Source organism: Fukomys damarensis, unplaced genomic scaffold (assembly GCF_012274545.1).
Source record: "Fukomys damarensis isolate Sample0158 unplaced genomic scaffold, DMR_v1.0_HiC HiC_scaffold_28, whole genome shotgun sequence".
In the NCBI taxonomy this organism is placed as follows: Eukaryota; Metazoa; Chordata; class Mammalia; order Rodentia; family Bathyergidae; genus Fukomys; species Fukomys damarensis.
Window position 1 is genome coordinate 18,563,002 of NW_022900940.1, and position 18,253 is coordinate 18,581,254.

Sequence of the window (18,253 nt, forward strand, 5' to 3'; positions counted from 1 at the left end):
AATTAATTAATTAATTAATTAATTAATTCTGCACCTCTGACCATTTATGACATTATGATGGATTTGTTAACAGCAACTCTGCTTCATACTGATGATTCCAATGTATATACCTTTACCGTATAAAATCCTCGTAAGGCCAGCTTTAATAATAAGAAATTCCCAGGTTATACAGAGGCCTTAATTACTAAGTGGGTGAGCAATGGCATTGATAGAGCCGGCAGGATGGCGGAGGCAGAGAGTTAATGGCGGGTATTTGCTGAGCATCATTCTAAGCAGCTGCTGTTAGGGTTCGCTGACAGATTGGATAATGAGATGTGAGAGGAAAGGGGAATCAGAGTTGATACAAGACTCTGGCCTACTAAATTTATTGTATGAAGTTCCTATTTGCTGAGTAGAGATGATGAGGGTGGGTGAGAGAATCTCCTTGTGTGTTAGCTCTGTGTAACAGGGGACCATTGTTCATAGGTGAGATTTAGGAGGCAACAAAGAAACCTAACGCTGGAGACGAAGTTTGGATGCTATCACTGTGTGGATGGTATTTCTGTCTGTTGTCTCACTCAAAGATCACAGCAACTCTCTGGTGTTATTATTTTCATTTTAGTGATAGGGTGATTGAATGGAGAGAGTCTAGGTCACTGCTTCAAGGTTACACAATCATTAAGGGAAGTCTGACTGCCTCCGCAGAAGAATGTGCCAAGGACCACATTCCAGGGCAATTAGCGGCAAGGAGCCATCAGCAATGTCGGTGAAAAGTGTGTCAGGGAAAGATGAAGGCAGAAGTCAGACTCAGGATGCAGTAGCTGAGCAGGCTGAAGTTGAACAAGCAGCTCTGATGTAAACTGCAGGCTCTCCTGTGTGGAGTTGCGGTACCTCCAATGCCAGACGGACTCAGCTAGGATAACCCTGCTGAGTCACGGCCTTCTGTGAAGTTTACTTTGCCTTTCTAAGGGTATGTTAAATGTTCAACAAATGTTTGCCCTGACCTAAATGTACAGTTTCCCCTGTGTGATGCTGAAGAATCCACACTCAAGCAGCAAGTGTGAGCAAATGAGTGCATGCTTGGCATGAGGGGCCGTGCTCAAGAGCGATGCTCATTTAGGGAGAGTCACAGGGGCAGCTAAACACATGGTGCCTTGTGGGACTCACATGAGCACCGGCCTGACTAGGGATGAGGCGTCAGTGAATTCCCAGAGTAAAAGACGTAGAAGGGATCCCTCATAAGACAGCTCCTGACAAAGCAGGTATGCACTACAGACTAAGATTTCTGCATCCAGGCTGGTAGAGGAAGAGACAACTAGTCAACGGGAAAATCTACCCAACGTAACACATCTCCATGCTTGGCCTGTGGGGTTAGAGCCCAGAGGGAACGTGTCTGCCATAAAAATGGATTCAGCTGAGCACAGTTCAGGATTTACACCTTTGCTAGACCGTGAGCAACTACAGCACAGGTTTTGTGATGGTTATTTTGCTGGTGAAACTAAACGTTTCATGATTTTTGTTGATAAACGAGTGATGGTAAGTGGCTGTTAATGTCAAAAAGGCTTAGCGAGAAGGCATCCATAAAGGCCTGGGTGTGTGTCTTTAACTTGGTCAAAGAAGTAGTTCTTTCTTAATATTAGCATGTAATATTATAGAGTTGGAAGTTACTAAATATTTTAGAAATTATTGTAACAAGTGCTCTAGTTATTAGAAGATGAAATCATATTGGTAAAGAATGTTTAGCTGGATTATACATATCAGTTTTTGAGAGTCTCGGTTGTTTCTGCCAGGGAAGCAGCCAAATGTGAGGACTGTATTTCCCCCCACATCCCCCCAAACACACACACACTGATTTCAGATACTGTAGTTGTAGCACAAAGTAGCTTCTCTGTGGTATGGTTTGCAAATCTAACTTAGGTTAGTGGAGAAATAACACATTCACAAAAAGGTCTGAACATGGTCCCAAAGTTCAGTATGACTAAGCCCATGCAGTTCGAAGATTCAAGTAACAGATTCAGGGAACTGTTAGTGTCAAATCAGTGAAATTTGCCAAAAGCTATACTCAGTTTCCCTCCAGAATACTAAATGATTGCTTGGATTGGATTTCAGAGCTAGCAGTGAAAGCGAGGGTACTGGAAAGTGACTTCACCTGCCCACTGACCCTGACTAATGCGTTCACATTTATGCCAGGCAATTCCCTCACCGCTGTTGCTGCGTTTCCTTAGGTCGTATCCTTCTCCTGGCCCATCAGCTTCTTCAGGAACTTCCACGAGATCTGAAGCCTTGGAAGAAAGAGGAAACAGCATGGAATAAGCAATGTCTTATCACTGGGACAACCAAGCCATGATTTTGATGTCAGCAAAAAAGCAAAGTGGAACTTGCATGATGTTTTTGAATCTGATGAGAGCCCTCTTGTCTGAGACTAACTTCAGAGAGGGCATGTGACCCTCTTGGGCACTGTCCTTCCCTTTGGGTAACTGTGGCAGCATCAGGCTTGACGGTGATAGGCACTCAGTGAATGCTGAGTGGGTGACTGAACATACAATGCAGTTAGGGTTCTTCCCAGGAGCAGACAAGGGAAAATCATAAGTTCTACCCATAACCTGACACTTAGAATTTTCAATGAAACCACAGCTTTTTTAACAGATGAATTTTAAATATTAATTATATAGAGAGAATAAGGTACACTGCAAATAGGTGCACTAAACAATAAAATGCAAATGAACTGTTTTTTATACTTATTCTGCCATTTAGAAAATAAGCCAGAACCATTCTTCCACTTAGATTATAAAAATAACAAAGACAGTAACAGCAACAACAACAAACAGCACCCACAATAGCGGATGATTCCTGATTATTTACTATGTGCTGTTTTTAAATGCTTGTATCATCACCTCATTTATTCTTCACAATAATCCTGATTGACCCCTTTTTTTCAGAAAGGAATCTGAAACCCAGAATTGTAACTCAACTTGAAGTTCCACAGCAACTGGGGCACAGAGGTAGGATAGCGTGTCCCAAGCATTGCACCAGCACTGTTCCATCCCACGATGACCTGGCTCCGTGGCTCCAGGAGTCTCCAGGGTCGCCACATGGGTAGCATAAAAATGATCGTGGTAGGGGTATTTAGACTACAGAATCAGCAAAGGCTATGTGTTCCTACTGATTGCTTCTTTCAAAGAGCCAGTTTATATACCTTCTATCTACCTGGCTCCATCCTCTTCAGAGAGGAATTTAGGGGGCTTTGGGAAAAAATGATATTTGAAAAATAAAACTATTTATATGTTATTAGAGGGAACAAGTTTACTTGCCTGTGATCCTAGTCAGCTCTAGAACACTTTAGCACCAATATCTAGGACTGATTTTTGTTTGTTTATTTATGGTACCAGGGATCAAACTCAGGACCTTGGACTTGTGAGGCAGGCATGGTGCCACTGAGCTAAATCCCCAGCCCCTCCAAGACTGACTTTTGTTATAGTTTAGCTTCAAAGTTTTTTCAGTCAGTTTTACTTTCACAACACTTCAGGAAAAAATAAATAAACAGCACAAACAGTACAGGATCTCTAAGTCACTCATACCCTACTCCCTTTGAAGCTCATAATTTCTGCACAAAAATTACTCTGCAGAGAATTTTCATTCCATTTATTTTGATTTAGTCTTACAAACCAAATCAAGTAACTCCCAGAATGTTTTTCTTGTTTTTTAAGTTTGGTTTCTGCTGGCCTCTTCAAAGCCATTATGTCTTTCATATTCAAGGAACATTTGAAAACATATTAAAGAAAACATGATTTGGAAACAGTCAGGCAATGACTTCCCAACAGTGTAAAATGTCTCTATAGTCCTGAAAGTAAATAAACCTGTGGAGTAACACTTTGCTATGTGGGAATATGGTAGCTTTAGGACATAAAAATGCTAAAGAATGGCAAGAGGCTGAAGTTCATTGCCACTTGACCCTGCAGAAAGCAGGCAAAATCATATTAAAGTAGCAATCAATTGTTTTGTTTTCTTCTACTGAGGCAAGTTAGTCTTTGGGGGAAGAGTCAAGTGGCAGATGTTTAAGTACAATTTAATTTGTCTTTGTCTCTTTGAAGCTCTCAGAACAATGGCTTCATTAAATAAACCTCTGAAAAACATTCACTGGTACAACCAGTGACAGTGTAACTGTACAGTGACAAAAGACAACTTATTTACATTCAAAAACAATGTGGGTTTTTGCCCTAAAATCAATCCATAGGGTCCAGATGTTTCTAGAAACAAAGCTATATTAGAGACAAAAGCTCTGAGCATCCTTCTTTCTGTGATGCTCTTGCTGCTTCTTAGCACGAGCCAAAAATGTAGCAGCTGAAATGTTCCTTGCCTACTATGAAGTGAGTCTGAAAATGTCTCCCTGTTACAAGTGCAGACACCTGTTGCTTCTGTGGATCGTCCAGGGTAATTTCAGGGGAGCCTCTTCTCTACCCTCATCTCTCTGTCCTGGATAGCCACTTCCCCTTCTGGCAAGGCTGCCTTCACCCAAGTACAAAGTTCTTGCTGTAGCAGACGAAATACAACGTAGAAATTACGGGCCTGCTCAGTGTGCAGTTTAAAGTGGGCAGAAATTTCTGGTCAGTTTTATTTGTGCTTTCCTTTTGAATTTCTGGGTGGTGGCTACAAAGTCTTGATTTGTAAGGCAGGGATGGCTTCAGGCTCCAAGCCAGTTATATGTAGCTTTTAGAAGAAGCAACTCATTAGAAGCAATTTCCCTCTTCACTCCCTGAGAGAGATGTAATGTGGTTCCCAGGGTTATGGAGATAGTCAGCATTTTTCAATCTCTGTTTCAAATATCAGATCCAGCCTGCTGGCCACCATAAGTATGTGATTCCAAAGCATTATACACAGAGGGACAAGGACAGTTATGAGCAAGGAGAGAAGACTATGAGAAAGAAAGAGGAGAAATCTGACTGAGGCTGATTTCCTTGGAAGCGAACTGAAGTCCTTAATTTAACTCAGTACTTCTCAAACTTTTATGTAGATCAGAATCAACTGGAGGGTTTGTTAAAATGAGATTCCTGGACCATCAAAGTCAGCTATTCTGTACATCTATGTGGGAAACCGAATGTGTACTTCTAACATGTTCCCCAGTGGTACTTATGTGCTGATCAGTTGAACATGCACCGAGAACCACCGATTCAATTTGTTGTCAGCTGTGGGTTCTGCTTAGAAAGTTAGAAGGTCTGATGAGGACATTCATTTGTTCATTCACTCACCATGTATTTAGTGAGAATAGACAATGGGCTAATGATGTATGAGCTAATGCTGTATTGCCTAATGGTTCTCAAATTTTGGAGGGTATTGGTTTCATGTGACAACTGATAAAGCTCACTGAAGACAAGCATCACTGAAGTAGGATAGGACCTGGGCCTCTATATGGTTATACATTTCTCCACTGAATTCTGGAACTCAATGAAGTTTGAGAATATCCAGGATAAGGTAATGGAAACATAATGTGAAGAGTTCTTGCATTTAAGTAGCTTAGTCTAGTCAAGGAGGGGACTGAAGAAGAGAAAAAAATTAAGCACAAAAATGAAGGCTACTAAGCACTATATAAATCACAGATTAATGAACTGGTTGCATAGGAGACAGTGAAGAGAGCACCATCCAAAGCATGAAGCATGGCACTAGAGACCATATGGGCATTTGGACAGGGAAGGCTTTCCAGAGAACTGCAAACTGTGCCTGGAGCTCAGGGTGTGGGGAATGAAGTGTTGTATAGACCCCAGAGGATTCTGAGGTCAGTCCCCAAGAACTGCTTGTTAAATATTTGTCATTTTCCAAGGACCTCTCAAGTGCTCACTTTGTGCCAGGCACCTTGTTAGGTCATGGTACAAATGAGCTAAGCAAGGAGACTCTGATGTAGCCTAGTTTGGGGGAAAGGTAATAAGGTAAAAGAAAACAATATGAGAAAATGAAAAAATGGAAATAAAATGTTTGTAAATGGGGAGGAGGAGCGAGTGAAGGAAGGGCAGGGACAAGGGAAAAAAAGGAGAACCAAGACCTGTCATGTAAAGGCACAAAATCCCAATGATGAATGTAACTGTACTGTATACCTAAAATGTACTGGTAAACTCAATGAAAAAAAAAAAAGAATTCAATAATACATATCCTATATGAAAGGAACTCTTGAAGTCTTATGGAAGGTGAAACTCATCTTAGAGGAATCTAGGGATTCTTTATTGTTTGTGTAAAAATAAAGTTAGTTCTTTTTTTTTTTTCCCTTCAATAATGGAGATTGATTGAACTGAAGGCCTTTGCATAGGGACATATCCCCAGCCCCTTTTTAGTCTTCTTTCTTTTTTTTTTCCCCCATTAAGTTTATTGGTACATTTTAGGTAAATAGTACAGTTACATTCATCCTCGGGATCTTGTACCTTTACATGATGTATCTTGGTTCCTATTTTTCCCCCATTCCCCTGCCCTCTCCCTTCAACCCCTTCACTCTTCCCCTATTTACAAAGGTTTTGTTTCCATTTTTTTTCCTTTTCTCATATTTTTTCTTTTCCCTTCTTTCCTTTCCTCTACCCTTTCCATTTCCCCTACTCCTTTAGATCTTTTCTTCCTATTTCACACTCTCAATTATACCATTTGAACCTTATTTACACTTTTAGTTTTTCACACCAGAGAAACTATTCGGTATTTACACATGTGTGTCCTATTTATTTCATAGTCTTCATTCTGAGACAAGGTCTTGCTGCTGTCCAGGCTGGGCTCAATATTGGGATTCTCCAGTCTCAGTCTTTCAGAGTTTTGGGATGACAGGCATGTGCCACCACACCCAGCTCAAGTTACATTTTACAGGATTTCATTAAAGGGAGCAACATGTTTTAAGGTAGATTATGGAGATTTTAAGGGCTTGGTGAGTTCAGGAGAAGACTGGTTTTAAGGATAGCAACAGGCTTCCTATACCATGCTAAAGATCATGGATATTGTCCTTTCAGCAAAGTGACTGCAGAATTTTAATTAGGAAAACTGAACAAAGTATTTAAAGGATGATAAATCACGAGATACTAAGAGTAGATTTTAAAGGAAGAGGGTAGCACATATATTCCTTTATAATTACCTGAATGATAATGATAGATGATGAGGTTCAGCATTGGTGATACAGAGGAAAGACACTTACGATACATATTTCTGAGTCCTGCATTATTGGACCCTATCACCAAAGATGTAGGAGTGCAGTTTATTCTGCTCAGTTTTCAGAGTCTAAAAGACTGATCTGGTAGTTGGGAAGAAGATGGGACTGGAGATATCTAAGGGAGTGATGAACTTACGGATGCTGGACAAGAGCAATATAAAGAGCACGCAGAACAAGACGAACAAGCAAACGTGGACACCCGGGATCACCCTAACTGGAGGAGGACATGTCAGAGGCGGAGATGAGCTGAGCAGAGGAAAGCAGCAGAACACTGAGTGAGCCAAGAGTTTCCAGCAAGGCCTGAACATGGTCCCTGTTAAGGGGTGGCTCTGGGAAATGCCCTCAAATGATGTGCTTGCCTTGCTAATGGATTACAGCCTTGTTTAACTTCATAACTCAAGTTCAAGGAAAACCCAGCTGAGGCCTACATGCCTAATGAAGTAAAGCAGCAGAAATTCCATTTATTGAGTGTAAATTATGCCAGGCCCCATGCTACATTCCTTATGTAATTCTTACATAATGCATACTTTATGTACGTATTATAAATATGTATATTATTATATTAATAGTACCTCACACATATAGCCATGGCCCCATGCTACATTCCTTATGTAATTCTTACATAATGCATACTTTATGTACGTATTATAAATATGTATATTATTATATTAATAGTACCTCACACATATAGCCATGAGATGTTTATACATGGCCGTGGACCATTTAACAACAGGGATTATGTTCTGAAAAATGTATTGTTAAGAGATTTCATCACTGTGTACAGATCACAGAGTACACTTACACAAACTCAGATGGCACAGCCCACTGCACGCCTGGGCTATATGGCACATTATATTGCTCGTAGGCGATGAGCTGTACAACATGCTATGTACTGAATACCATATGCAATTGAAACACAATGATACGTATGCATGTATCTAGGCAGAAAAGGTAAAGTAAAAAGTCATGTCATAATCTCAAGGAATCACCTTGATATGTGGTCTGTCATTAGTTGAAACATTGCTATATGAAACATGACTTTAATATCAATCATATCATGTTGTATTGTATATATTTTAAAAATGACATTTAGCACCATTTCTATGATTTTTTTCAGAAAATAAGTTAACGTTTCCCTTTGAACTACCAAATGATAATAATGTCTCTGGGAATAGTATTAGGTTTCAGTTATCTTAAAATATCACAAATTATGTCTTCGCTGCTTTGAGACAGAGTTTACTGAAACTAAACATTTTTCATCTTACTATGAAATCCTTTAGTGTTCACATGGGATGTTTATCATAATATTAATACATATATATTATGTTTTTAAAAAATACAGCAGGAAGGGCTGGGGATTTAGCTCAGTGCTTCTGCTGCCTGCCTCGCAGAAGGTCCAGAGTTTGATCCCCAGTACCAAACAAACAAACAAACAAATAAAATACAATAGGATAAAAAGAATAAAGAGTATATTTGTAAGAAGTGCTAAAATGTCTCTGTGATCATCTTTCTTCTCTGTTGGGGCTGCAGAAATAAGTTCTGGAACCTAAGGATGTGGTGCTTCTTAATGTTTGCTGAATAGAAGAAACTAACTGGCAACAATTTTATATACAAGCCAGTAGAGTACAAGTATTCCTGGTCTTAGAAATCAGTGGAATGTCTAAAGGACAGAGCTTTCAATGAGTTTGAAGATGGCTTCTAAAATAACCTTGTGGCATGAGTCAGGGACCTATGAACCCACCTACTCACCTGTCTGACTTGTGCTCCTCCTCAATCCCTACAGTCTCATGCTGCTGCATGAACTGACCTGTACCCCCTCCTGTGGGGGGACCCTACTGTTCTTCCCACTACCTCCCCTCACCACTTGATGCTGAGAGGACCCAGAGTGGCAGACCATGCGGAGGCTCATCCAGGTCCTGCTTGGAAAGCTCCTGGTCCAGCAGGGGCTGTGGCAATGAAACTGGGTGCTGGCTATCTAATGTGAACTGGAATGTCCTTGCTTCTTTGCAGTTGGGATGGCCTTCAGCAAGGGCTGCACAGTTCTTCTGCACCTTGAAGCATTATAGAAATTTGGAATAGGATAGCCAGATAGGGTTATAACAGGTAACAGAGATGTGTGGTAGAGTTTAGATCAGATAAATTTTAGAAAAGGTGTTTGGGAGGCTGCGTATCCTTGGAGAGGAATCATATCACTGGTCAGGCACTAATGAAATGAAGTGGTGAATCTTGTCTTAGATAGAAAGTTCTGAGAAAAAGTGAGAATTGGGGTATAACTGAAAGGAGAAAGGGAAACAGCCAGGAATTCTCTTCTGCTGTCCATTGTTTATAGCCTAGAGTTTCCTACGTGTCAACTGATGTGTTATCTTAAATGATGAAAGGAGGGTAAAGGAAAGCAGGCCCATGGGAAGAGTCATGAGGCCAAGAGGAGGGTGTCTGAGTAGGAAAGTAATCCTCTGGCGCAAAGCACTGTGGGTTTCCCTTTGGAGGCTGCCTGACTCCCACAGACTTGTCCTTTTGACACATTTAGGTGGAACCCTTCACATTGCAGTGCCAGAGATCAGGACTGTCCAAGACACCACGAGTGAACTAAAGGAGAAAGAGGGTAATTACCGACGTTCTGTGAGGTGAATCAGAGCCACTGCCAGAGCTTCCCTTCTTTGTTCTCTGGGCCAGGGAAGTGCCGAAGCGAAGGGCCTCGTAGACAGGGTCCACCTTATTGCCACATGCTGCAACAGAAGAGAAGGACCATCTGAGAAAGCTCATCTCAGAGAACCCAGCCAACCACCTACCACAACGTCTGGGTCAACAGAACCTGAGAAGTAGGTTCTACGCTCTGATATTCCTGAGTTATCTATCTGCAGCATTCCAATTTTAAGGTTTTTCTCAAAGAGGAGTTTCATTTCCTCTGGTAGGAGGCTTTCCTCACCAAGGGACAAAGTCTTGAGGCACAAAGTTTGCAACAAAAGGCAAGTTTTTCAAAAGAACTTGAAATTATTAGGCTTCATAAATACCTAACTAAAAATTTTGCAGTTTATAAATTTCTAATTTAAATCCTGTCCCACTAAAAAGGAAAAAAAATAGGTGTAGAGATTTGCAGAGAGATAAAAAAGATCAAAGCAAATTAAAAGATGTTGTTAAAGAAGAAACTGAAGCCAGATATGTCTATAAATATAGGGCATTTTTAGGTTCTTACTAAAGAATAACCCATAGTCACTGAGTGCCTACTCAGCATTAGTTTATAACATATATTTTTTACAATAATTATTAAAATCAGTGACTGCTGTTCTCATTATAGGATCTGACAGGTTGAATTATTTGTTGAAATTCATAATTGGTCAGTGAGGGCACTGGGCTTGGCACCAAGTCTGTGGGCTGCCACATTCTATGCTCTTTCCGCTCTGCTACATACACTTGGTTGGTAAAGAATTTCAGCAGCCTTTGAGACTTAGGTGTATTTCAAGTTTCATCAGAGAGAAGTTGGAAATTCTTGGAGAATGTGTCCCGCTTCATGTTTCCTCTCCAGCAAATAATTACAATCCACGTAGCCGATAAGAAATGCACTAAAGCATCCTCTTGCTTTATAGTTTTTAGAGGACAGTAAGTAGTCATTGCTGATTTTGCTGCTCAAAGCCCAACTCAACGTCCCGACCCCATCAATGTCCCGACTCACCAATGGGCATAACTCACCAATGGGCATAACTTCTTTAATGCATCCAAACTGTTCGTGAATGAGCAAAGGGGAGCTGTAGTAACGCCGAAACCCCTTTGGCTGGTGAGAGAATGAAAAAGAGAAGGGCTTATTATCATCTAAGAAATGAAGAAAATGACATGAAAATCCTAAAATTAAAGTAATTGGTCTCTTACTTTAAGATGTTAACATCCTATTGATTCTGTAATTCCTTACTGATGGGAATTGTGGGAGGGAGGAATAATAGATGCCATTAGGCAAGTTAGGCTCCATCCAGAAAGCAAGCTCCTGCCCCTGCCTTGTTTCTCCTATCCCTGCAATGCCCCACAGCCTCCACTGTGTGTAAGATTCCTATTATCTCCCGGGATGCAAAGGGATCTCCTTGCATTCTTATTCCACAGTTAAAATCATTCTAGGCTTGGGCATGGCTAGCAGACCTCGGGGTAGGCTTGCCCAAAAGTCATTTGTTTGGCTTTTGAGATTCTGTTTATCTATCGGGCCTCTTTTCCATGGTTTTGCTGTGGTCTTTGAGAACTGCTATCAGAGAAGGAGATGGGGAACCTGTGAGGCAAGAATTTGAGAGCAGAAGGCATTGCAAGTTAGAGTAAGTGGATGAGCGTTCTAAGAATTTGGACTCACTATATCCCAGTGTTGGAAGGGAATTTGATGGCCTGGTTTTCACTAGAATCCTAGAATCCTCTCCAATGTTTCTGGTAACTGTGTCCTCCTTTGTCTGAACATTATCAGTAGTGATGGGAGGGTGGTAGTGGTATGTGAATGGGGGTTAGAAGCACCTGTTTTTTTTTTTCTTTTTATTGTACTGGGAATCGAACTAGGGACGTTTTGCTTGCAAGGCAGGTGGTAGAACCACTGAGCTAAATTCCCAGTCCTGGAGCACCTCATAACTCCAGAACAGATCTTTGGTGACGTTGCTTCTGAGTGTTAAGACTTGGCATCCACTGATTCTAGAGCCAGAAAAGCTCCAGAGCCAGAAAAGATAATAGAATTCCCTTGCTGTGTAATTGGTCTTGCATTTCAAAAACAGTTGTTATGTTCCATCTAATTATTCTATAGAGTAGACAGTCTAGGTACAATTCTTTGAACATCCCAGTCACAAATACTCTTCACTCTGCCGAGTTGCTTTTCATCAAAATGTGTGGCAAAAGGTCTAAAGTCCATGCTCCAGAGATACCAAGATCAGCCCAGAATGTGCTGAGACAGTCCCAGTTTCCCTTCGTTTGGCCAACACGATTCTGTTAAAATGGCATAGACTGTAATACCCCTGAATTTTGTAGATGTTAGGCACAGTCCTCTCTTGACACCCACTGAACTGACAACAAATTTAAGTACTAGATGACAAACTACTCTAGTTTGGCTGAGGCTGAGGGTGTTCCTGGGATGTATGAAATTCACTTTGCAAACCTGAACAGCACCAAGGGGCTGTGCTTGTGCTAAAATTGAAAGCCCTAATGTGGAAAAAACGGCTCACTTCTTTTAAGGACCTGACCCTTTTCCAAGGTGAGGCATTTGTCAGAGGACCGATAGGCTGCTCCTTGGCTCTATCATTGTGCCAATCAGGAAGCAGACCAGGGATACTGGGTAACTTCAAGGCTACAAAGGAGGAGTCTGGAGGGGGTGACCTCATTTGGGCAGGGAATTCTAGTACTCCCTCTCGACACAAGCTCTTACCAGCTTGCCCATGCACCGCTGGTGTGCGAGGCCATCTGTACACTTGTGGTGGATGCTCATCTTACAGGCTTTGCAGCGCAGTCCATGCTTAGCATTTGTTCCTGTCAGGCACATGACAAACTTTGGTTAAGATACAGCCTAACCTTTCCTATTGACCAGTCCAAAATTACTGAAAACAAGGTCATTGCTAAAACCAGATAATTCTTTCCTATGACTTTTTCATGAAACTTCCAAACTGGAAAAAAAAAAATATATGGTTGTTTTATACTCTTTCACATTTTTCTACCTACTGTAGCAAATCTGATTTCCCTTCCTTTCTTTCCTATTCATGAATCTAGAAGCCTAAGCCTTCTGCACTTTTGTTGTCCATAGCAAAATCTACTTTCCTTACTGTTCATGTAGGTCACTGTTGCTGCTTCTCTGTGTCTTGCTGACTCGTGCCTGTCCTCAGACTTCACCAACTCTTACTTGTCTTCCTTTCACAGCCTCTGAGTTTTTGAAAAAACTCAAGGAAATGACTGCTAAATGGGGAATGCTGACCGTGAAGACCACCTGGAGAGGCAAGGGGACTCCAACAAATTGGTCACTGGAGTGCAGGTACAAGAATACATCCTCATAAAGGGGGACATGAGGCCACAGGCATCCCACCAACTTTCACTAAAGACCCAGAATGAGGATTTTCAAGATTAAACATAAATTCCACTTTTTTTCACCATTGTCTCCTTAGCTGCCCTCATCCTAGCTACCCTTATCCCTTCATCTTTTTCTATCCTTTTTTGTTTAACCCAGTGGCTGGCATAGTCTTTTAAAATGTAATTGAGCAACTTCTCTCTCTTGCTTAAACATCATTCAGCATTTTCTACCAGATGTCATAAAAGATATTCACTGTGACAGTAACGTTTAGTGTAATTTGGTCGGAGCCCACATTAACTTTCTCTCAGGCCAACCCCTTTTGCTGACTATGCTTTAGCCATGTGAAGTTGTTTTAGTTTCTGAATGTTTAAGCTCTTGCATTCCTCAGAATCTTTACACATCCTGCTCTATATGGCTGGAACACTGTTTTTAATTATTCTTCACTAGTGATCCTTCCTTATCTTTTGCTTTTCTTAGCATTTTTTTTTTTTGTTTTTTTTTTGAGACAGAGTCTTGCTATGTACTTCAGGCTGGCCTCAAACTCACTGTGTAGGTGGGGTCAACCTTGTACTCACAGCGAATCCTCCTGCCTCAGCCTCCTAAGTGCTGGGATTACAGGAGTGCACCACCACATATGGCTTCTCAGCATTTCCTCAATGAAACTTTCTTAAAACATTTTGTTTCCACATCTGAATTATATTCCTATTACTCTTTCTTGCAGCACTTGAGGTTATCTTTTACTTTTAATATTTACAATAATTATTTAAATTTGCTTTTTATCTTTCTTTCCCTCTTCATTGTGCACTCAATGAGGCTGAGAACTGTTTGTTCATTTGATGCTGCACACTTTGCTCTGAGTATGATGGCCAAGAGACATACATTAAATAAATTAATGAGCAAATTATTTCACAGTCAGATATGTAGTGAAGCAGTAACGACTGGTTTGAGATAATTCAAACAGATTCATCAAGTGTAGAAATAGCATTGAAGGACTGAAAGGGGATTTGAAGACCTATCTGTATTATTTAATTTTAAAGATGAGAAGCCTTGAGAGTCCAAGGGGTAGAACGATTTGCCCCATATAAGAGGAGTTACTGCCGAATTTCACCCTTTCACTGCTTGACCCAAATACTTTCTCCCTTTCTTTTGGATTTAAACTACATGAAAAAGACACCCAAAATATAAATAAAATGCAAAATAAAGGATAGGTAATAGGAAGTAGGGAGATCCTTTTCAAATGGGAAGGGGAATAAGAAATGGGAGGGGAAGGAAGAAAAAAGGGATTAGAAAGAATCAAATAAAAAATGGAAATATAGCTTTTTCAAATAAGAAAGGAATTAAGGGTTGGAGAGAGCAGAGCGGGATGGGAGTGGAAGGGGACCAAAAGGAATTAAGATGTGTTATGTACATCGATAAATGATGAATATGATTGTTATGTACTATAAACATGTACTAATAAAATAGATTGATAAAATAAAATAGAAAAAACAAAGTGGGGCCTAATTATGTAATAAAATAAGGAAGTACAGGACCTGGGGTTCACTTGGGAAAACAAATGGGCAAATCCTTCAGTGGGTAAAGAAATAGAAACTTTCAGAAGGTATGAACTGAAAATGCGCTTCAACAATCCATTGTGAGGCACACAGCACATCTGCTGTTACAGCCACAGACAGAAAACTGAAGGGACACAAACACACCACAAATTATTAGGTATGGGTGTTTGTTCGTAAACACTCAGTAGAATGTCCCCCTTTTTTGGAATTCAATGACTTATTTTTCATTTTCAAATTAGAGGGTGCTGTTTGTGCCCTCTGTGGGAAGGTAAGCAAAAACTTCAAAGAACGTTGTTGTATCATTGTGTCCTGGACTCTGACATAAGGTAATTACATATTAAAGTATATTTACTTTCAGATCCAAAGATCATTACTTCCGTTTTCCTTGTCTGTTTGCATACACTCCACTATTTTGTATTAGTCAGACCACCAGCATTTGGTTATAGGTGTTCCAGTTTCCACTGTGGAATTATAAAAGCAATTGCAGAGGAAAGCTTGAACTCTAAAGTTCAGATAGCAATTCAAAGGAATGATTAAAATCACAGCAGTAGTATTAGTTTACTGTGGCAAAATACAGGGAGAAGCATGGTTTGCATCTCTTTATGACTTGTGACTTCCACTAGAAATGCATGCTGTATGTGTCCCTTACACTTGAGGAGAGGGAAAAACTTAGTTTTAAATTTCAATATGTCTCTTTAATCTGGCTCCTCAAGCTTAAACTACTAATATTCGGAGTTCCAGCTATCCCATTGTCAATGGGACTAGTCTACCTACTGTCAGGGTTGCTATCCGAGTAGTTTTATAATATAGATGCTCCTTAACTTAGGTCAGGGTCATGCTATAATACACTCACCATAGGTTGAAAATACTGGAAATCAAAACTGCATTTAAGTTGGGTGTAGTGGCACATGGATGTAATCACAGCTACTCAGGAATTTGTGACAGAAGAATCTCAGTTTGGAGCCCAGCCTGGGCAAGTCAGGAAGGTGTGTGTTGTGGGGGTGGCTGGGATATCCCAGTAAAAAAAATGAATTTGATACACTTAAACTACATCACATTGTAGTTTAGCAGATCAGTAGACCATGCAGACATCTCCAGCTTGTGGCTTGAAGGTGGGACTTGCCTGGCTTGCCTGCGCCACACTGAGTGAACAGGAATTGTCTTTGGCCACATATAAAATATACTATACAGTTAGTGTACATAGAAAAAAACCTCTTTTTTAAAAAAAACATTTTATGATAACATAGGTGTGTCCATCCTGCTTAGAGTATTGGTTATTCGCCCTCACGACTACGTGGCTTACTAGGACTTGTAGTTCATTGCTGCTGATCAGCATCACAAAACACTACTGTACAATCTATCTTTAGTACTGGAAAATATAATACTTTAGAGCACAATTTCTACTAAATACATGTGGCTTTTGCAACATCATAAAATTAAAAAGTTCATAAATTGAACCACTGTAAAGTGGAGACTGTCTACATTTGCAAAAAGTTTGCATAGTTTTAAATATGTGATAACTCTTCAAGAAACAATAGTAGATCAATCACATAAATTTACCACTTAGTTATACCAAAGCTCCATTAAAATAATAGGTAAAATTTTTTTTTAAATGGTATAGACTCCAAAGTCAAGGTTACTCATTTCTACTCCCGATACTTAAAGGAGTAGCGAGAGTAGAAATGAGTTTAACATATATTTGGAAGACTGAAAGAAAGTGGAGGTATAGTAAGCAATTTAAAAAGGATAGAAACATTGTATTTCCAAAAGCAACTTGGAACCTAGAAGGCCATGGAACTTCAAAACTTGTCCAGTTCCAGAATCTGAGAGAAATGATATCCAGTCAAAACTTTATATCCAGCCAATGTACCAAACAAGTGTGAAGGAACAAGGCAGATATTTTCCAATCCTTAGGTTTCTAAACTATTTTCTTTTCATATACTTTGTATTTTTAAAAAAGACCACTGGATGAGGCGCCTTGGGAAAATGAGGGAATGAATGAAGAAACGGGAAAATATGAAATCCACTATACAACAGCACTAACATGGAAGAGAGGTAAGTGATACTTCCTGCGATGACTCTGCGATAGATCTACACCCACCAGAGCTACACGATGAAGTAAGGAAGTAGACTATAAAATGGAATTTAAGGGCCGGGGATTTAGCTCAGTGGCACCATTCCTGCCTTGTGAGCCCAAGGTCATGAGTTCAATTCCCAGTACTCGGAAAAATGTAACTTAAAAGTTTTGAGGCTCAAATATCTTAAAAATTATAGATACATGAAAACTTTAGAAAGTGAAAAGGCAACTCCTAGTTTTAGGAAAGTAATATGTAAAATATAATCATTGTATAATACTTGAATTGTAAGTTAGCAGTAGTCACAGTGTGAAAATTGGCCATCTAGTTAACACAAAATTGTGATAAAATGACTTGAGAATACTGTAACAAAGAAACAGCGGAGAAGAAAAGAGATGATATTGGTGATCTAAGGCTGACTCTTTATCTTTTATAGCAGGAAGCTCACAAGTGTTTGATTAATTAGTCATTAGTGGCAGAAGCATAGCATTTAGAGACACTGAAATAAATGACAAAAGAAAACAATAGATGAAAGTAATTGTCTTCCAGAAGCGAATTCAGGATGAGAACATTTTCAATGTTGTACTTCTAGTAGATCTGTCTTTAAGCTCTTCTCATGTACTATTGTGACAAACAGCAAACAAAAAATGCAGTCTGGAGACAAGGTCAAGTTGGCCCCTTGGAGTGACGTAGTTCTTGGCATAAGGAGAAAAGTGTGGAGCCAACTCATTACATAAGTCATCAGTTCTTCCCTGGACAGTTGAAGTTCTTACATAAATCTAAAAGAGTTTTATGAGTTACAGCTGAAAATTATTAGGCATTTTCATCGCAGTATTTAAAAGGAGTACAGAATGGGCCAATACAGGCTAATGTAACACCGTTTAGCTGTTATATACTAGGTACTTGATGAATATCATTTACTATTATAACTGAGTGAATGGCCCCGGAGTACCAAATATTGAAGCTCTAGAGCATGAAGAAATATAAATGTAAATGTTGGTTAAAAAGTGTACTAAATTTTTCTCAATGTTAATGACTAAATGTTCTATATTAGATGACATGCTCCTGTTTTTTTAAAATAAAATTTATCACATATATATGTTAACATTTGGCCACACCAATTTTGTTAAGTTTTGCCATTGGGACATTGCTTAAACCTTAAGTCATATTTTATGTTATTTCAAAGGTAGGATAAAATGAAATAAAACAATGATTTATAATTCAGATCACTTCAGAAGTAGTTTGGACAGGGGGTGCAAATAAACTTTTATAAAAAAAGAAATGTAATCATAGTATAGTATTTGAATTAGCAGTGAACAATGGTTTTAATTTCCTTCCAGCTTTGAATTACTCTTCTAATTATTTGATAAAAATTAATGTAACTTAGATAATTAAAACATTCTTTTCTCTGATTTGGAAAGAAACTTTAAAAAATATATGTGTGTGTGTATATGTATATATATAT

At 39.6% G+C, this 18,253-nt stretch overlaps 1 protein-coding gene across 5 annotated transcripts in view; it reads right to left on the reverse strand.

Annotated features, from left to right (window-relative positions):
- Stac (SH3 and cysteine rich domain) overlaps nucleotides 1-18,253 on the reverse strand; it is a 147,682-nt gene that overhangs the window by 41,637 nt on the left and 87,792 nt on the right. For all 5 annotated transcript variants that reach the window (XM_010629671.3, XM_010629670.3, XM_010629673.3 and 2 more), the window contains 4 exons: nucleotides 12,528-12,628; nucleotides 10,838-10,919; nucleotides 9,761-9,876; nucleotides 2,183-2,261 (listed from right to left, as the gene is read on the reverse strand). In XM_010629671.3, coding sequence (XP_010627973.1) covers nucleotides 2,183-2,261; nucleotides 9,761-9,876; nucleotides 10,838-10,919; nucleotides 12,528-12,628 — 378 coding nt within the window. The remainder of the gene's footprint in view (nucleotides 1-2,182; nucleotides 2,262-9,760; nucleotides 9,877-10,837; nucleotides 10,920-12,527; nucleotides 12,629-18,253) is intronic.